Raw genomic sequence first — 21,477 nt, 5'->3', positions numbered from 1 at the left:
CTCCCAATTCTTTACCTTAACATATCTCAAAGTTACCTTTGTACCTGATAAATTCTTCTCTGCTCACCAGCATTACAAAAACTGGATTTAGGCAATGCTATATACTTAACATATACAGCTTTTTAAAAAAATGAACCTGTAGAAACAGGATAATCATCAAACCAAAACGTTATCTTTGATACAACAGTAAGTCCTTTTTAAGACTTTTTTGTACCATGATTCTAGGTTTCAAAAGTATTCAGTCACCCAGATTATAAGAGATTTATCAGGGTCAAGTATTAGACACTCTCTGAGAGTTATGATGCTGGATTTTTTCTGAATAGTATGCTAAGGAAATTATTCTCAGACAAATCCACTTCTCAAAATCTCAGAATCTACATACTCCATCTCCTTTTCACAGAAGACAGTAAGGGGACAAAAGTACTTACATGGTTCTAAAGCAGCAATATACTGATTGACATACAGAGATATGTCTTACGTTACATCTACTAACAGCCTTGCCAGTCATGCTTTAGTCAGCAATACAGTACCTTATGAGAGACAGATTTTAGTTTAGCTTTCAAGATAGAAACTGAAAGTGGAAAGCATCTTGCCTATCAGAGCAGCATTGCAAAAAGCAGCAGCCAAGATTAGGTCAGGAAGTTTTTGACATAATTACTTTCTGAACCTTGACAACATCTCACAGAGTCATACAATTCTGCTTCACTTACAGCCAGGCCACTTTGAGCTTCTAACATTTCTTCCTTTGTTTATTTCCAAGATGATTAGCTGAGAGTAGCTGAAGAGCTCTTAGTTTAACATTTTTAACAAATCCTGAAATTCCATGATTGGCCACGATGCCCCCAATAGACATTGAAATCATAATTTAAGGGACTGAAGGAGCAAAGAGCAGAACAGACATAAGCAGGAAGATGGCGCCAAGAAACACCATAATTTTGGTTTTCCTTTTAATTTCCTTTCCTCCCAAATACCTGTGAAAATGTTAAATAATGGAAATTATATTGTTTTTATTTTCTCAGTACTGTGTGGACGTCAGTATGAAAATGAGATGTTCTGCAATATAAATGGCAATATTATATCCAAAGTTATCCAGTCTTTTTCAGTTTATCTATATCACCTATAAGATCGACCAAGTGGTAAATATCATTGTAGTTCCACTGGTATAAATAAGCGGAATCTGGATGTCACTCTTTCTACAGTCAGGCATATACAGTCAGGCATAATAACTCTGTCAGTTCAAAAAAACAGAACAATGTAAATCAAAGCAAAACAATTCTGTGATGATTATTGTTTGCAAATACTGCAAAAAAAACAGGATCCTTAAATTATAGTCCGCTCTGCTTTACTGCTATCTATAATTCCTTTGATCTATTTATTTATGAGCATTTCATAAATGAAAATATTTACAAGAATGTTAGATGAAAGCAAAAGCATTGTAAGTAGCAGTGGAAATATCTGCAAAAGCACTCCCATCGGAAGCTACTTAAAAAGGCTTTTAATTCATACAAGCAACAGTGAAAGGATATTTCTGAAACAGAGCAAGGGACTGCTGTTTGTAAAGATTAATTAAGCAAACTCCAATTAACTCTAATATTAACAACTTAGTATCATCTACTATGAATCACAATATGCCAATACAACATGACCAATTCACAAACAATCCAAAGCCTAAATTCTTCAGAGTATGAAAGGATTTTGAATAATGAGTATTTTTAAATCACAATATGACTTGTCAGCTAAATTATTCCTCACAAAATGTAAGGCAAAAAGCTATGCAATATGTATATTTTAACTCCACTGATTTATCAAAGTGAAAGCAGCATCATACAACTATGGTATTGAAAATATCATGAAAATGTTTAATAGGTGAGATGTAAATCATACTGAAGTTGAGGACCTTGTGGTCCAAAATCAGTAGCTTATATACTAGGCTGCTGAACCTTATTTATTAACTATAAGGTAAGAATAAGTTTAAGTTTCTCAGGGCAGACAATTTTAGATGTTTGGGGAGGTAGTCAATTTGCGAGCATAAATTAAAGAGCGATGGTAAGACTGAATTGGGCCAGATCTTGCTATAAGTTTTCTCTTTGCACCTCTACACGTGTAAGTGTGGGCGTAAGTAAGAGCAGAACTGACCTCTGAATGTTTGACCAGCCAAATACGGGTTTTGTATAAGCTTTTTTAACCAAAAGATGGTCACATGCTTTGACTGTGGTAATTAAATGAATTTCATGCTTAATGGTGCTTGAAGTACTGCATATCCAACTCCAAAATGACTAAACGCTTATACAAGTACTGAAGAAAAGCATTTCTAAGAAAAAAATTGTGAAAAATAAAAATGTGACTATCATGAGTTTGCAAGTTATGTCCATTATAAGCTAAAGTACAATAGTATAAAAGTCTGCCAAAACAGCTAGCAACTTTTCATTATCAACGCAATTTACAGATGGACTTACATAAGCTTCTGATGAGAAACATAGCTTACATGTTACATATTCTGTCTTCCTTCAAAAGGAAAGAAAACCCTTCAAAAATAGAATCCTGAAAACTTTACCATCAAGACTGGGAGAGGTACATAGCATGCACTGCAAACTACTATTAAAATATCATGGAAAGTATAGCACCTGAACCACAGAAACACTGGGGCTGCCGATCTTGCCTGACCATGCTGTGATGCGAGTCCGTGACTCAGCAGAGAGCAGCTGTGCACGTTTGTACTCTGTTGCAATGAATGGGACAGGATCATAGCTGAAGAGCATGCAGGCCAGTCAATATCTGTTAAAAAGTGATTATACAGTATATACATATAGATGTATAACTTGCTTAGGTAACCTGTGTAAAATTGGTGACACGATGCTCTGCCTCGCTAAAAGGCACCAGAGCTGCCCGCTTGACTGATCCAGCTTGGTTCTACTCCTGTGAGAAGTAAGAACGGTAGGAAATGAAGTTCAGGACACAGCACCTCTGCTTTTTGTGCGCTGAATACTGCTTAAAGTAAAATACACATTATTAAGGTGTCTGTAACAGCATTAGGAGATCCCATATTTTTCAAGGCATTTAAAAATATCTTGTAGCTAGGTATATCTTGGTGTAATGACTAGCCTAGAAGTTACATTTAGCATAAAAATCTAATTATTACACAGCTATACATACACTATAAAATTTTATATATAAACAGTCCCCACAGTACTTAAGGGCCTAAACCAGAGAAATTATTTTTATAGTTTCTGTGCTGGATAGCAGTAATGCAGCTTACGTCTACAGACCTTTATGTAAAGGACAACAGACTCAGCACAGCTGCCCCGTATTTGTTAATGGCCCTGCTTCCACTGTAAAGTTTTATTTAGGATTTGTTCTCTAATTCCCTTATTACATTGTATTCCCCCACTACCATTCTTATGGACACAATGTTCTCATAATTAATTCTATTTTAGGTTTCAGGCAATTTTCTAGAAAAATCCTTGTAAATTCACACCTACTAGCATGCACAATATTGTATATATTTTTTCTGGAAAGGCATAATCTAGTTAATTACTTCCATCAAAATACCAGAAAATATGTATGTTATAATAAAAAAATCACCAAACATTAATATACTTAATTAAAACTTGCTAATAATTGATAATTACTTTTTAGAAATTCAGCTTATTGCCCTATACCGCAGTGAATACGTGTATGCATGTGCATACATGGAGAAACGCAAAAGCACACAGACGTACACTCATTAGCACCTGGCTGTCTTGTGCAGAGCGTTCTCACATCACGTGGATGCCTACAGTGCCTTTCACGTGGGATACTGCTAACTGAAAGTGGTTTGGTGCCAGTTCCTAACTTCAGTTCTTTTAATTTGTGGTATAAGCAATGAAGTGACTGGCAGATCAACACTTGGCAACAGCAAAATCACATACATGGGAAAATATGAGAGGGCAGAAATGCAAGGCACATTATGGCACAATAAAAAAGAGGAAGCCTTGAACAAAAAGTCCTTTGTAGTCACTTTTTTAAGTTAAAAAATGCCTTATTTTGCTATGAATCATTTTCATGACAAGAGTGTTGGTCCTGTGACTAATAAGCCATCACTCTTCTCTATATCAAAACCATAGTGGATAAGAATTATTTAGTGAATAGTAGGAGCTAGGATTAAGATTAAAAAAATGCACTTTTTTGATTAAAATCTATTTGAAATTTAGGCACTTCGATAAGCAATATGGTCACACTGATGTGTCCCTCTTGAAGGTGCCTGGAATTTGTGAACATTTCCCTTCAATTTTTCACCTTCAACTTCTGCAAGAGTAAGACATTTTGGTCCTGAATATGCTTAGTAGAGTTTCAGGCTTGACCAATCAAAACTGCTTGGCACTAGCTCATTCCTGACTGAATATACATTTCTTTGTCTTATCACCTGATCAATCTGCAGTTGCTGAAGCATGATTAACACGCACATTTACAGGATTTAGTGTCTCCAAGAATACAATGAGGACACCATTTTCTTTTAAATATTGTACCTGGAGGAAAAAGCCTTTCTTTTATGGTGGAAGCTTAATGACTGGAGCTCATGTCTGAAATGTGGGATAATCTACTTTAAAATTTTCCCTATGGGAATTCAAATCAATATTTTCGTCACCTTGCAGAATAACCCAGGACGTCCTTCCGTTGGGAAAAGGAAAGATTTGGCTAATGAAGCCAGTCAGCAGTCATACCATCATGTTATACAATGAAGAACTAGATGCACCACTGTCATTGTGGTCATATGCAGTCCTGCTAACCACCAGCCCACAGGTTTGAATAAGGTACATCCTCCATCTCTTCTACTGACATAATGCTCTTGTGGAGTAAATACTTAAAGATTGAGCGGGCTACACAAAGAAGCAAAAGGGAGAATGTTGATGATCAGGGAGTTCATATAGGAAATTCAGGTTTTAGTCCCTATTTCAAGGCAGTTTCTGCATTTTAGCCGCTGACTATTGACTGTTAAAAAACTATAAACAGATTTTGTAGCAGGGAAAGATTTTGTTCTCAAAAGAGATGCCTTAATCATTAGGCACTACCAAAAGTCACGTTCCTTCTTGCTTCCACTGCTCAGAGAATCACAAATTATGTTCTGCACAATTGTAGCTTCAGCATAAGAAATGGAGAATACTCCACTAGTACAGAACAGTCCTGTGATTACATTTTTTAAAACAGACTTTAGCAGCTAATTAATCTAATAATCACTAATGAAAATATTTAAATTACTTCCTTCTCAGTCATTTTAATGACATATAGTATTTAAATTCATAGAATCCAATTACACTTCCAAATTAGTTTTTGCAGGGAAGTTCCCAATTAAAAATTGTGAGAGCTATAGTCTATTTTGATAAAATTTCAGTTAATACATACATAACTTCATAACTTTTAAAAAAGAACAAGCACAGGAAAAGTATATAGGGCAATTTGAAACATGGTTTACTATTACCATGAGTAGTGACAGTATCAGAATCGGTAACCTTATGAGAATTAATCTGATATGGGTGGCAGCACAAAATAAGAAGAAAAGAGAGGAGAGTTTTCCTGAGTGCATACTTCTGAATGTACTGGGACTTCACAGTCAGCATCTCAGACTGTATCTGTGTCAGAAGATTTTCTTTTGGTGTCATTCATACAGTAGTATCATCTGAAGCATCATTGCCAGTTACAACGTATCTGCAGAATAAACTAACAGTATCTTCTTTACACTTTCCAGTTGAGGCATTTAGAATGTTTTATGAAAAATGATAGGTTTAGGTTGACAGCACCCTTGAAACTGATAAAAATACTGTACTAACTTTAAAGACAAATACAGAATGACAGATAGGTATTTGTTACTCCACCAAGATAGCAATAAATACTTTGTGATGAAGAAATCCGAAGTATTCTGTTTCCTAGTACTGAACTTTACCTTAAGACACTTTATTCCCAAACTTTCAGTACATACTCTGGCTATCACTAGTTGCTAAGCAGGGAAAAGGCTGAAAGTAATAGACGAACATGACTAGCAGGAAAAAAGAACAAACCCAGAAGGACCAGGTGTATACGAAGAAACTACATGATTTACAAAAAGAAAAATAATCTGTGCCATTACTGTCGTATGCAATCATTACAGATGATCTCGCCCTATGGATGACAGGTGGAATTAGAACAGACCAGCAGTAGAATTTGCTGCTCCTTTGGCAGCAGTAAGTATTGAAACAGTTAAGAATGGGACAATAGAACAATGGAACAGCAGACAACGGAAGGACAGAACAATGCACTAGTCCTGTGTGGTGTAAAAGTCCCTGAAGAAGATTCCCTTTCTTCTCCTATGTACAAAGATGGAATAGAATCAACCAAGATCCTACATTCAGGCCAAGAAACTTTCATATAATCACACTTTTTGTTACACAGAACAAATAAAGGTTAAACTACAATAACTTCTGCTTTGTTCTACGCCCAAGTCATAGTTTTGAAGAGCAAGATAAATACTAATACAAACAATCTGCAAAAAAAAAATTTTGAAAGAAAGATAAAGACAGTTCTGATAAGAAACTAGAAAATATGAATGTGTGATGTAGTCTGTACAAAAAAGGATCTCACGGTGAGAATTACTAGAATCTTATCAATATTTATACCCTCAGATTCAAGCGCGACGAAGTTACTTATGCAAATCTTTATTTTAGTTTATGTCTACACCGTAGCATGCAGCACTGTTCAAAAACACCCATGCTAATGCTGAAAGAACTAGCATCAGAATTAAGCATAGCATAGACTTACTCCACTTGTGGTGGTGAGCCTCCACCAAGTACAATTGTGCAGGACAGAGCACTGGGTTAACACAATAATAAAGGCTTTGGCATCCACTGTAACCCTCTAAGTGCTAGCTCACCCTTGTCAATTTGGCACCACATTGTGCCAGAAAGAGGGACATTTTATTACGGTCACAGTAGATAACAGATTCAAATATCTTAAAGCTTTGAAAATGACAATGGGTAGCCATATGAAAGGATCTTGTACTGAGATATAAAGCTTCATAACTTTTTTACCATAAAACAATTACTATACTTCTTCAGTGGTTCTGCTACTACCAGATGGGTTATTGGTGGTTTATATGAAATCATTTAGTAATGCTGGTCCAGTATTCTAATGTACTTATGATGTATCTAGATGTATTTTGACCGTATCAGAAAGGTTAAAAGCATCAGAAGGAACTGTTTATTTGACCGGAGGCACTCCAGAAAGCAGACAAGAGAGTATATAGACTGCACAGATGAAATAATCATGGAGAAATTTGCACAATCTCCACACATTTTGTAAGACTTTTGGTATCCAGGGCTATTTAATTGGTTCATTTTCTTGTTAATGATTTAACTAAATAAAATATTAAAAAGTATTAATTTTCAAAAAAATTGTCTTATGCATCTTGTTTATTACTGTAAATGCAATACTGTACTATCATCTCATTCAAAACCTGCAACCTTATATCAATTTACCTTAAATACATTACAAGTTTGTATACACTGTTATACAGGAATTAAATAGAGATTTGAATTCAAAATTAGTAACCTTAAGAAAAAAAGAAAAGCATCAGAGTAATTTAAATATAGAAATAGTCCTACCTCTTTGCTTTCTTCCAGGTCTGACTCACTGCTGAACTCCTCTGTATTTAAATTTTCGAAATCTGATTCCCCGACAGCAATTGGCACTGTCACAGTGAGACTTGGGTTGTTTATGAATGACATGTAATCACTTTCATCAACAACGTATTTTTCCACGCTGCTGCCTATGCCACTGGTGGTTCCATTCCCTTCTTTAAGGTAGGCAAGATTTTTACCTATTTCTACTATTGTGTGGTTGGAAATACAGCTGTCTTTTTTGTTGTTTAGGTCTTCAAGAGGTTTGATTTCATCTAAAACTTTCTGCTTTCTAACAAAGGCTTTTTGGATGAATTCACGCACTTTTCTCTTCACATAATCTATTCCCTTCTGAATCCTTGCCACAGCAATCTGTAGATTGTTCATTTCATTATCATCATCTGTAGCAGCAAGGTTGTCTGAACTAAATGAGCTCAGCAGCAAGGCCAAAAAGAGGTTGAGTACCTAGAAGACAGTAAGGAGAAAATATACTGGATCTCTTATTTTTAAGTCATTAAAGTAATTCCATTATGGGTTGTTCAATGTGACATAATTTTTATTTCACAGTTAGCACTTTATCAACCCCCCTTCCTGCTATTCTTTCCAGTCCATAATCCCATATTTTATTATAACTTGCCAAAACATTTTTAGCTTGTTTAACTTGACTAGTGTAGGTGAGAATCTAAGCTGTTGCTTGACTTTCTCCTCCATGCTGGAAGTGGTGCAGGTCTGCTCCTCAAAATGGAAAATGGCATAAGGAGGCTGGATACAACATGACAGTAATTTATGCAAGCTACATCCACTGTAGTGTTCATAGGCAAGCGGAATGCAGGCAGACTTCAGTCTTCTACAGTTCAACAGACCATAGTTTCAGTGCCCTTAATTCAGAATATAATAAACTTACATATTCGACAACAATATATCAGTCTATTTTTGTTCTGGGCAGAAAAACTAGCTAAGAGATAAAGAGTCCACAGATGTGATACATCTCAATTTTAGGAAACTACTTCAGACCTTCTTGCATGACATTTTACAAACATACAAGAGACATTTGGACTACATATAATTATGACAGACTGTGCAAAACTGATTAAAAATCATATCTAAGTTATATTTATCAATTCTTCCTGTTCAAACTTGCAGAAGATTTTCAAAGGTATACCACAGGAATCTCACATTAGTCCAGTTAAACTTGGTATTTATGCCTGTGGATAAGCATATTTATAAAATTCATGGATGATACAAAAAAGACAAGGGATGCTAGCACTCAACAAGGAAGAAGTACAATTGGCCATAACCATGGTAAATTGGTGAAATGCTTCAAAATCAATATGGCATTTAATTCTAAAGTAGTAGTGTGGAAACGTTGGTTACGAAAAATTAAAAGTACACATACAGAAGGTATGAAAAGTGGCAAGGTGGAAGCACTGCAGAAAAGGGCATATAAGCTGCATCAGGAAAGCAGTTCTGGTACAGAAATTTCATGTGTCATTTGGGGACATATCACAAGAAATGCTAGGTGTAAGACATGGAAGTATAATTATTCCACATTATTCAGTACTTGTGTCTCTATCCAAAATGTTGCTTGGGAGGAATTCAGAGGCCAGGAGCAAAAGGGAGAAGTAGTTTAGAAATCATCACCTATGAGAAAAAATTGAACAGCTAGGCTTACTTTGTTTCAGAAAGAAAAGATTGAAAGTGGAAACAGTAGGCCTTTAAGTAATACAAACGTTGTCATGAAGACCACCTGTTTTCAATGACTATTGAGACCATTCAGTTTAATTGGCTGCAAAAGGTGATTTAAGTTAGATGGTTTTTTAAAAAGCATTTTTAACTATAAGCATAATTCAGCACTGATATTACTAAAGAGGTTATAAACTTACTGAAGGTTTAAAAGTAAAGGTAGACAAACATTTTTCATAAATGATTGAGGTATATTTAAACCTGGTTTAGAAAAAGGACAAATGAATTACATGATCTCCTAAAGTCCTTCTCCAGGATTCATCCCTGATTTCTAAATCATAAAAACCAGGAAATCTGTTCTAATAGTTTTTAAAAATCCCTGCTGATTACGTACCACTAGGTTTCCAATCACCATGACCATCATGAAGACTGTAAGGCACATAGTTTGGCCTGCAACCTCCATGCAGTCCCACATCGTTTCTATCCATTCTCCACACAACACTCGAAATACAATCAGGAAAGAGTGGAAAAAGTCATGCATGTGCCAGCGTGGAAGTTCACAGTCGCTGGAGATCTTGCAGACACATTCTTTGTAGCTTTTCCCGAATAGCTGCATCCCAACCACAGCGAAAATGAACACGATGATGGCCAGCACCAGGGTCAGATTGCCCAGAGCCCCCACTGAGTTGCCAATGATCTTAATCAGCATATTTAGAGTTGGCCAGGATTTTGCCAATTTGAAAACTCGAAGCTGAAAAACAGAAGAATAGCATACAGTTATTCATGTTACTAATTGTAATGAAATTATTGCTATACATTTCATATTTCAGTTACCCTGTGTCTAAATCATGTCTCCTTGCATATAACCTTTAGAAACTTCAGTTACAAAATTTATGTTTCCAATTCTTTGTACAATACTAGACATCAGGAGCCTTAAGTCCTGATTCAAGTCATAAGAAGTCAAAACTACTGTCCCTATGCCCATTTCAATTACATTGCAATTATCACAAAGTCTCCAATTCAGACTTTGCCTCTTTTGGTGACTTTAGATATCTATAAACAAGTTGGACAAAACAGTCTTTCTCCTTTGGTTAACTCTAAGAGAATATGACTAAAAATAAACCAGCACATATGAAATATGATCAATTTAACAGGATTATAAGTATATAGACACTTCCAGATCCCTTTCATCTTAACTGGCAGAGAGATGGAAGAAATGGTTTTCCTGGAAAGAGAAACAAGCTATAGCTGTTAATGACAGACATGCAAGTTACTTGCAAGTATCTTTAACGTTATCTTTTCTGTTATTTAAAATAAGCGTAAAGTGTCTCACCAAGTTTCTCATACAACATTGAGAAAAACAAAGGAAATTGTTATATTAAAGTACAGCTTGAAACTGACAAAAATGAAAATATTTGGAAAGATACAGCAAGTCTTCAGTCAACTGAAAGAGCAGAAGACTAAAAGGAGTCTAAATCTAAATATTATTTCATGTGATAAGACATAAATAAAATACATAGATGCAAAGTTAAAAACAGAATTCTGTTACTGAGGGAGAACCCAATCCAGACAGATTTTAGATTTGAGGCAAAATGCAATATAATGCTATACAGAGAATCAGCAAATGGACAAATTTAAACCTCTTTTTTTTTAGACTGGGTTTATTTAACTTTAAATAAAATTTAAATATTTTTTGCTTTATTTATGGCAAAAGTTGAGCTTGATGACTAGGAACTCTAGCTTCATGCCTCTTACTGTGTAGGTCTTTTCAGAAGAGGATTTGAATATCAGCTTGCATGCTAGCCTATTTTTCAGCAAGACCAAGGATTTTCAAGTTCCTATTCATGACAAAAATATCTAATAACAGACAGAGATCCTGCAGTGCCTTCTGAACAAAAAAGCTGTTAGATAGTGGATGGACCCTTGCAGAGGATGGTAAGGAGAAGGCTGGTAGTGATGAAAAATCCTTATCCAAAGAAAAATCTTAATACTGCTCTCTCCTCTAACTAACCATGTAAGCATACTGCTAAGGGAAGTCTAACAGCTAGAACTGTCAATAAACTTTTATTAACTAATCCGTTATTTACTAAGTGATTTACTAATCTTCAGTCACAGGTAGTGAGGATCTGCAGCTCTTGCATTTTTTATTCCCTCATCTAGGGAGAAAAAGACTTTAAGAGATACTACTATTAAAAAAAGTTAATGCTTAAAGCACACTCACTGTAAGAATAGCATTGTTGACAATGTCTTGAAGAAGAAATAGACATTGCTAAGATAATATGTAAAACAAACTTGACATAGTAGATACATGCCACCTAGTGGGTATGCAATTTAGTATTTTGTAAGCTCTCCTGAAAAGATCTGTCTTAGTCAGATTTATACAGTACAAACAAAAAATGCACAACATACATGCACAAATACAAAAGTATACCATAGAAACATATTGTATTTAGTATATTTACCAATCGGAATGATCGAAGGACAGATAATCCTTCTACATTGGCAAGGCCAAGCTCCATTAAACTAAGACTCACAATAAACCCATCAAAAATATTCCAGCCCTCTTGGAAATAATAATAAGGATCCATGGCAATTATCTTGAGGAACATTTCTGCTGTGAAAATTCCAGTAAACACCTGCAAGGAAAATACAGTTTCTTACTGCAGTTTCAGGAGAAAATATTTTAAAAAACCCCAAAAACTAATGGTATCAACTTTTGGTAAGTTATATATTCAGCAAGCAATCCATGATAAATCTGAACAGCTCCTCTATACATTGGACTTTGAAATTAAATTCAGATTCGAAGCTTACATATGCATCACAATGTTTGGTTTCCAAAGAAAAAGAGGCAAATAGGAAAAATATAGTTTTTATCTAGCCTGCTAATATGCATGTATAAATACTGATACACAGAATTTCCCCTCTACACTGCCCTAGTGTGGCCTCATCTGGAGTACTGTGTCCAGTTCTGGGCTCCCCAGTTCAAGAAAGATGAGGAGCTACTGGAGAGAGTCCAGTGGAGAGCTACAAGGATGGTGAGGGGACTGGAACATCTCTCCTACGAGGAGAGGCTGAGGGAGCTGGGCTTGTTCAGCCTGAAGAAGAGAAGGCTGCGAGGGGACCTAATATATGCTTATAAATATCTCAAGGGCGGGTGGCAGGACGATGGGGCCAAACTCTTTTCACTGGTGCCCAGCGACAGGACAAGGGGCAATGGGCACAAACTGAAGCAGAGGAAGTTCCATCTGAACATGAGGAAGAACTTCTTCCCTCTGAGGGTGACAGAGCACCGGAGCAGGCTGCCCAGGGAAGTTGTGGAGTCTCCTTCTCTGGAAATATTCAAGACCTGCCTGGACAAGGTCCTGTGCAGCCTGCTGTAGATGACCCTGCTTCAGCAGGGGGGTTGGACTAGATGACCCACAGAGGTCCCTTCCAACCCCTACCATTCTGTGATTCTGTGATTCTGTGAATCTCTTCTGATTTTAATGCTCAGTTTTTCCTCCTTAGATCTCTCTCATCTTTGCCCTTGGGACATGTTTTTGCTTCTAGGGATAAAGATCAGTTTATGAGAGAGACAATTACTTTATTAAGAAAAAAAATGGCACTGAAAGTTGAACAGAACTATTCTTCTTCTGCGGAAGCCACTGTCATGCCACTTCATCTTTTCCTGCAGACTTGCAGTGTATCTGCCACGCTTACTGGGTCTTTCCCCTCTGCAATTCCCTGAACACCCAGGGCCTCAGGAGGTGCTAGTGAGAAGCAGAACACATGTGGGAATGGAACTGAAAGGTCTCATTATTTGTAAGTATCCACCCAAGAAAAAGTGTTAGATAAATTCCTTTATCCAGCTTCAATGACAGATGCTGAAGGTTTTGAAAATCAAAATGCATATTGACTCTATAAATCTTACTATCTTGCTCCATAAAGCAAGAGTGGCGAAATCCACAAGTGTCAACAAGAGGGGATTCAGTACAGCTTAAATTCAACCATCCCAAGCCTATAAATATCTAGTCAACATTTTCTTTTAAACATATGTACGTAGGTCACGGAAGAAATATTTAAGAAAAATGCATTTGACATACATGGTACATCATGAAAGACTTACAAGATTTCCTACTGAAAGCACACCACTAAACTGTTCTGTCATTGGATAGTGCTCCATGGCCATGAACAGGGTGTTTAGGACAATGCAGATAGTAATGGCCAGGTCAACAAATGGGTCCATCACAATCAAATTTACAATATGTTTGACTTTCAGCCAGGGAGTACAGCAGTCCCAAATCAAGCAAGTGTTAGCAAATTTATACCAGCATGGTGGGCATTTCTGCCTGGATTCTTCCAGTTCTAGAAAGAAAAATGAAAATAACATTTTAAACATGTTTCTTTATTGCAGTATCACTTGGGTATTTCCTTGAGGCCTAAATGCTGTTTTCCAAAGTACTGTTGATAAACCGTGTTGATATTGTAGACCTTTTGAAACCAAGACTACTGTCAGTCAAAAGAAATTGCAATTAAAAATAATCTGTCCCACTATGTTTAATTTGGTGTAAAAAAAATACTAAATGTTCAATGGATAATATAACCATTCATAAGCAAATACTACATAAGACGCAAAACAGAAATTTGTCTTAGAAATCTGGCATACAGGCTGGGCACTAGGTGGACTGAGAGCAGATCTGCAGGGAAAGACTTGGGGGTACTGGTGGATGAAACGCTGGAGATGAGCCAATAATGTGTGCTCACAGCCCAGAAAGCCAGTCTCATCCTGGGCTGCATCAAAAGCAGCGCGGCCAGTAGGTTCAGGGAGGTGATTCTCCCTCTAGTCCACTCTCGTGAGACCCCACCTTGAGTACTGCATCCAGTTCTGGGGCCCCCAGCATAAGACAGACATGGACCTGTTGGAGTGTGTCCAGAGGAGGGCCACAAAAATGATCAGAGGGCTGGAGCACCTCCCATATGAGGACAGGCTGAGAGAGTTGGGGTTGTTTTAGCCTTCTAGGTTGGGGTTGTTTTAGCCTTTTAGTTTTAGAGAGGAGAAGGCTCTGGGGAGACCTTATAGCAGCCTTATACTACTTAAAGGTGTTCCTCAGGAAAGATGCTGAGGGACTCTATGAGGGACTGTAGTGATAGGACAAGGGGTAATGGTTTTAAACTGAAGGAGGGTAGATTTAGGTTAGATAGAAGGAAGAAATTTTTTACTCTGAGGGTGGTGAGGCACTGGAACAGGCTGCCCAGAGAAGCTGTGGATGCCTCCTCCCTGACAGTGTTCAAGGCCAGGCTGGATGAGGCTTTGAGCAACTTGGTCTAGTGGAAGGTGTCCCTGACCATGGTAGGGGGGCTGGAACTAGATGATCTATAAGGTCTCTTCCAACCCAAAACATTCTATGATTCTAAACATAGAACAAATAAAATATTTAAAATTTTCCTCATGAAAGATAAACATTTAGAACAAACCTGAAGTCAGACATCTATTTAGACAGTATTACGGTCCACATGTGCAAACCTGTTCATTATTACCTTCCCATTTGCTATTGTCCTTTCTTACAAGCAGTTGCTTAATTCCATGATTCAGATTCGTTATATTTAGCCTTACAGAAAGAACAACATGATCCTTCCTTTGTGAAACACCATGTCTGGTGAATCGGTAGAAGGGGATTGTTCTACTGCAAGAAGCATAGCTGTTTCAGTAATCTAAAAAGAGCTTTTGCCCCAAAACGTAACTTCTCTAGAGAAACACTGCATTTATCAACTGCTTTCTACTTGCATTTAACTTGGAATTTTGCTGCTTCCACCTCAAACCTATTAGTGTATTGAAAGCTTGACTGCTTTTCCAAATATATCAGTCCATCTTTAAAAAAAAATACTACCTCTACTTACAAATCTCATCTTGCCTGTACCTTTTAGGCTGAAATAGCTGTCATAAAACACCACTGCCACTTAATGTATCATATATTTGATAGCACTTTATGGCATTGTCATACAAAAATTCTGTGTTACATACCTTCCATTGTGTTGGTAAGCATGCTGGCTATACTCATTGCTCTTTGCCGTGCACTAGGATCTGTTAAGTAGTCCATAGGAACATGGTAAGAACTAGACCGTCTCTTTCTTAAGTCAGTTTCTGTAGTAGTGCCCTGAAAATAAAACACTGATAAAATAGCCTATTGATTGTTCATTTAATAACACTGTAAATTATTATAAAAGTAGAAAGGTTTAAAACACTCTGCTGTCCTGCACCATGCTCCATTTATGTCATGGTTTGCAATAGAACAATGTATGCCTAACTTCGTATATAGCAAATAATCAAACACATCAGTAGGATTGCTCTTGTGCTTACAGAACAGGTTTTAAGTATTTTGCTGAAACAGGGCTGAGACATCAAAACAGATTGTAGACTATAAACAGTTTTTAGACTATAAAAAGGTCCATAATGCTTGTCAATAAGCTCTGCCATAAATATTTAACTAGGCAGTGAAGTCTTTTTCTAAACATGAAAATGCACAGCCCACACAGCTAGCAGTAAAAGCACAGAGTAAATGTATTTTCTTAAGATAGTTCTTAATTTAGAATAAATTATCAATTTCTTAGCACACGTTTTCAAAAAAATAAAAGAAAAAATATTTAATAATGTTGACATCTCCAGAAAAAAAACCCTAGAAAAATTAATTATGTGACAGGAGCCCTACCACAATCCATGTAAGTTGTTCTATCAGTGTTATCAAAAGTTTCATATATGGTCAGTGGGAAGTTAAATACTCATTTAATATATTCCATTAAGTAAATATAATCAATCTATAATTTTTTTTTCATTTTGATATCCTATCTGATATACAAATACAGAATCTTCCAGTTAAACCTTTAGTTAGCATAATGAATCAATGGGTATAAAACTACACATACTACATTTATGCAATGGTTTATTATGCTATTCTCTTAATTCCAGTAAACTAGCATATATTTTCAGTTTCTGATTTGGCTTATAACTGGAATATATGAAAGGAACATTCACAACTTGGCCAGAAAGGGAATCATTTCCAAGTGACTAAATTTTGCAGAAACAGTAGCTGATCATACAGGGAGAGGACATCATGCCTGAGCCATTGCAGACTTCCTTACATTGCTAGCAGTGGCTGCTTTATCAATCATCACCTCTGGCAGAAGCTGTCCAGTAGGTGACGTCAGAGCTGGTGGCCCACCGACTAAAGAAACTACTCCATTGCAATCCACAGTGCTATGCATCTTCCCATTTGCTGGAAGCGGAGGTACTGTCCTGGATGACCTACTGGCCTGACTAATGTTACTGTTGCGCCGTTCACCATGTCTATGAGGAACAAAGAGAGAATCTCTTCTGCTCTCATTGTCTTCAAAAGTGCTGTGCTCATCATCAGCAAAGTCATTTTCTGATCCTATATCCTTTGCTCGACCTCTGAAGCTGAAAAGACTTGTTCTGCTGTTGCGCCTTGGGGAAAACAGGGAGCCGCGAATGCTCAGCAAAGACTGTAGGCAAATAAAAACAATTATTATCAGATGAAAATCCTTGTAAATATAATGTTTTCATACAAGGGAAAAAAACACAGTGTTAATAGGTCTTAATGGGTAAGGTCATCTACAAAGAAATTAATGGTACAGCCCCCCCTAATACACTCCTTTTTGGATAGTAAACAAAGAGCACATAAGTGACAGACAAAGACTAGTTATTTTACTACTCTGGATATATGAAATTGATTGGTTTAATTAGAGTAAAAGAAACTGCTTGACAGAATTGTTTCCTCTGCCATTCTGCCTGGTTTATTACCAACTGTTCATAAACTGAGTAAGCACATCTAGACAATATTTACCCCAGGTTGGCATTAGTCTGACAGGCTGAGTAAACAAAATTTTAGGCAAATTTCCTGTGACTCAGTCTGTACACAAAGGTAGCTCCCAAATACTGCCTAGTTTAAAAAACATACTTATTTTTTTAGATATTAGTCAAGTAGACCACAATAAGGTTTTTATTCTCTTAAAAATTCTTAGCTATCCTAAATATGCAAAGATATGCCTGTAATTTTATATGAACAGTCTCAATAATCTTCATCAGTTCACTCATGAGTAAATGTTCTGCTATGGGAGGATCTTTTCAGGGCCAGAGTCACAATAATGCTGTAATCTTGCGAATAATCATAGATGTTCTTAACTTTAATTCATATCAGTGATTCTCATGATTGATTAGCATTAGCACCTGATTTCACCCAAGACCTCTATGAACAGCAGAGATGATACATAACAAAGCAGTGTCTTTGTTTCTCTTCTGCAACTTATCTTTATGGACCTGAGCCCCATTGTTCTAGGTACTGCAAAATGCAGAACAAAAAGGCAGTCTGCAAAGAACTTACACTTAAGTGTAACACAACAGATGGATACAAAAAGAGAGGGAATACAAAAGAGGCAAAATCAATGGGTATGATAAACAGTGGTCTTAGCTCACCTGAAGTCACTTCCCTGTCAAGCTTTCTGTAGGCAGCATGGTAAAAGAGAGTTTTAAAGAGGGATTTGAGGAAAGCAATGAAGTGTTCTGTGGAAACTCACGGGAGCTTCTTCCAAGCATGAGGGGCAGCATACCAGAGAGAGCTCAAAGAAACTAGTTTGAAAATTTAACAGGAGGTTATGGATGCTGGCATGGGTCAGTCAAAGCTGGGACTTGAGTTGTTTACTGTAAGTGGACAAGGTGGGTTGGGAAGAACTTTAGGCACAGTATGTTTTATGGTTTTAAAAAAATATCTTTAGGTAGGTATATTTACTAGCCGATTAGCTAAAAGCAATGAGATAGGTTAGTGCTCTTTGCAACAACATTCTTGACGAATACAGCAGCAACTGGAACATGGAAAGAGGTCCAAGTTAAAAATGATTCACAGTTGTGTGCTAAAAAAAAAAGGGAGAGAAAGAGAAGGAAAATAGCACAAGGCCTTGTGGAAATCCCTTAGAAAACTATCAAAGGGGTAAAAGAATATTCTAAAGCACAACTAAATCAGAACAATTGAGAGAGGACAAAATCATGAATGTTAAGAAGAATAAGTTGTCAAGAACATCATAATGGTCAGTTACATTGAAGGCAAGTGAAATGTCAAGGAAAATGTCAAAGATGAGATATAAACCTGAGTTTTGTCTAGGACAAGGTTATTAAAAACTGGTGAGTGGAATTTGTTTGGTTGCTAGAACCCAGAGTGAAAAGGAACTAGGGATGGAAAACCAGAGGGGCGGGTGTTGCTAGACTGTCATAATGAACAGCTGTAAATGAATTTGGAGATGAAAAGGTCAGAGAAGCAAGCTGTATGAGGAATGCTCCATTTCTTAAAAGATGGATGAATTGAGCTGCAGTTCAATAAGGCTGCAGTTTGAATGAAGACACAAGCAAGAATATGCACCTAACGGTTCAGATGGGTCTTCAACATGACGTTGAAGTCAATGGATATAGTTGTGAAAACTTGTATAAGGATCAGAATGAATCATGAACTAACTAAATTCAGCAATGAAGTCTGACAGAGACGAGGTAGTTAACATCATAAAACAGTGGCACACCAAGGGGTGGGGTGTTGGGAGGAAAGGATGCAGTACTATTAAAAAAGGAAGTATGTTAGGAAGTAAGTGGAAGGAGGAGTTAACTTAGCAGAAATAGGAAGCTAGAAACGTTATATTCCCCCCACAGTCTGGTCTAAGGAGGACAAACCTTAGTAATAAAATATTCAGTGAAGAGGTCTGAGCTTCTTTGAGAATAGGAGCTGGAGAAAGTGACACGTGAAAAGAATATGGATGCTCATGAACTATTTAGGGATGAAACAGGCTTTCCAGAGACAGTAATAGAAGAGGATTAAAAAGGAAGGAATGAGTTTAGTAACAGTGAATAAAAAGAGGGAGAAAGCAAGTCAAAGACCAGGGAGAACTGAGAAGGTGGGGATAAAAGGAAGAAGCATATTGAGGCACACAAAGGGGCAGAAAAAAGACAGTGAGATCTGGACTTGAAGTGCTGAGAGGAGAGCTGGAGGCTGGCAAATGAAGAGGAGCTCTGAAAACTGTAGAAGGGATAACATAACAAAACTATTAAATGAAATAAATGTCTGGATGGGAGATGCAGATGGCATTCTGAGTCACTGGTGTTTCAATGTAAGAGAACACATGCAAGGACACATTGCCACAGATATTTCCACCTTCTTTCAGATAACACAATTAATGGTCTCACGTCAATTAATTTGTCAAATTTCACATGAACATTTATTCAATTTCTACTGGGTTTTTTTCATCCTGAATTTAGTACTTTTCTGACTTAAAACATGAAATTCCTTCGTATATACGCATCAAATTTTGAAGCCACTGATCCTGCTGAATACATCCATTTTGATGGGGAGATAGGTCCATTTTCATTAAGAAACTTGAAATACAACTCATTTTCATTAATACACGTTATTGTGATTTTTCACATATAAATTCAGAATAGAAACAAAATCTCTCAAATCCTAATGGTTTCATCTTTGGTTGAAAGTATTAACATGGTCATACTTTGATTTAAGATATTAAAGCATCTATGGTATCTTTTGCAAGAACTGACCAAACTACAGAGTTTTGTTTATATAATGAGTAGACAATAACCGTGCTTAAGAAGTAATAATACCACGGTACCTGGTGTGGGGAAGAGAATCTCTTTTCGTATGTCAGTCTATTCCCCTCAATGGAAAATCGGAAACCTTTCCTTTTGATGCTGTCCTCTGATTCAGATTTGTGAAATTCCCCATCCTTCTCCTCGCCTTCCGATTGTTCTTTTTGCTTTTTTTTCTTTCTTCTATTTCTCCTCTCTTTAGCACTCTTTGAGCTCAGTTTTGATGCCTCAGAAGAACTTTCAGAGAATCCACCTATTCCACCTACTCCACTATAATCTCTTGAGTCAGCTGCTGCAGCTGCTGCTGCTGCCTATACGTACAAGCACATATGCAGTTTACAACATTTATACAAACACACACCACTTGCTATTTTAAATTTATCGCCATTCTTAAAAAAATAATGATTTTGAAATAAAAGCAATGATCCCACTTCACTGAACCAAGCATTTCACAAGAAGTATAATTTGTGAAATACCACAGGTACCATAATTTGCCACTGCTCCACAAACCAGGACTTAGAAAGCCCAAGGGAAAACTGTGCTGTCAGAGAACCAAGTTAACAAGCATCTGTTTTACACTAGAGCAATATGCTGCAATGAATTTTTCACCTGAAATACTAAGTAAAAGTAAGGAATCAAGTCTCAAATAACAGGAAAAATCCCTGTAAACAGGAAGCAACACTTTCTTACACCATATTGCTGGATTTTGAATACTCTCTGGTCTATTAAAGATCTGGTGTAACAGTGTTTATCTCAGTTTTGCAAATCATAATCAGAGATTTGAGTTAAACTGCAGGTTGTTAGAGAGCTGTTGCTGCTTGAAGTTTCAAGCATTTGTGGAGCATTTGATTAACATTTATTTATAAGTTGTGGTAAAAAAACCCCACAAACCAACTAACTAATCAAACAAAAACCCCCTATTGCTGACTCTAGTCATGTGCTTACATGGAAGATACAGTTCAACTTCTCTGTGTGGCCACATACCAAGCAGACATTATCAATTAACCTATTAAAGAGTTCACAGTCTTCAAAAAATGAAAAGGAATTTCAAAGCAGTATGTAATCACGTCTGTACCACAGAAGCACCTTCTCCAATTTCTCCACTTTTTTGCAGTTTTCTTTAAAACTGGAACATCATGACTTTCTGTTGTGAGTGCTGGGGAAGGCGTAGAAAAAGCCAAATGTTGCTGCAGCAAAATATTTCTCCCACAGCACCTACAATAGTTTTGCTTCTGTTACTTAAATAAGCAGAATTCCTCGGGTTTTTTCCCCACACATCACCATTTCACAGAATCACTGAGTAATTGAGGTTGGAAAGGAACCTCTGGAGGTATCGTGTCCAACTCCCCAACACAGACAGGGTCATCTAAAGCAGGTTTCCCAGGACCATGTCCAGATGGCTTTTGATTATCTCCAAGGATTATCACAAGCACTCTGGGCAACTTATTCAGGTGCTCAGTAAACAAGTTAATTTCCATCTCCACTTTGAAAAAACAGTATTTTAGCTTATTGGTTATCATTTTTGTCACAAATTAACAG

At 36.9% G+C, this 21,477-nt stretch overlaps 1 protein-coding gene across 5 annotated transcripts in view; it reads right to left on the bottom strand.

Annotated features, from left to right (window-relative positions):
• Positions 1 to 21,477, bottom strand: part of LOC104329051 (sodium channel protein type 2 subunit alpha) — a 78,767-nt gene that overhangs the window by 20,398 nt on the left and 36,892 nt on the right. For 3 of the 5 annotated variants that reach the window (XM_075430562.1, XM_075430560.1, XM_075430561.1), the window contains exons 11-17: positions 19,962 to 20,249; positions 16,425 to 16,805; positions 15,310 to 15,442; positions 13,414 to 13,652; positions 11,771 to 11,944; positions 9,703 to 10,059; positions 7,611 to 8,090 (exon numbers count right to left, since the gene is read on the bottom strand). In XM_075430562.1, the coding sequence (XP_075286677.1) occupies positions 7,611 to 8,090; positions 9,703 to 10,059; positions 11,771 to 11,944; positions 13,414 to 13,652; positions 15,310 to 15,442; positions 16,425 to 16,805; positions 19,962 to 20,249 (2,052 nt within the window). The remainder of the gene's footprint in view (positions 1 to 7,610; positions 8,091 to 9,702; positions 10,060 to 11,770; positions 11,945 to 13,413; positions 13,653 to 15,309; positions 15,443 to 16,424; positions 16,806 to 19,961; positions 20,250 to 21,477) is intronic. The other 2 variants (XM_075430565.1, XM_075430563.1) reach the window with 1 other exon arrangement.

This window comes from Opisthocomus hoazin, chromosome 9, assembly GCF_030867145.1.
Source record: "Opisthocomus hoazin isolate bOpiHoa1 chromosome 9, bOpiHoa1.hap1, whole genome shotgun sequence".
NCBI classification, from domain to species: Eukaryota; Metazoa; Chordata; class Aves; order Opisthocomiformes; family Opisthocomidae; genus Opisthocomus; species Opisthocomus hoazin.
The sequence above is the reverse complement of the archived record's forward strand: the minus strand, read 5'-3'. Positions and strand labels throughout refer to the sequence as shown.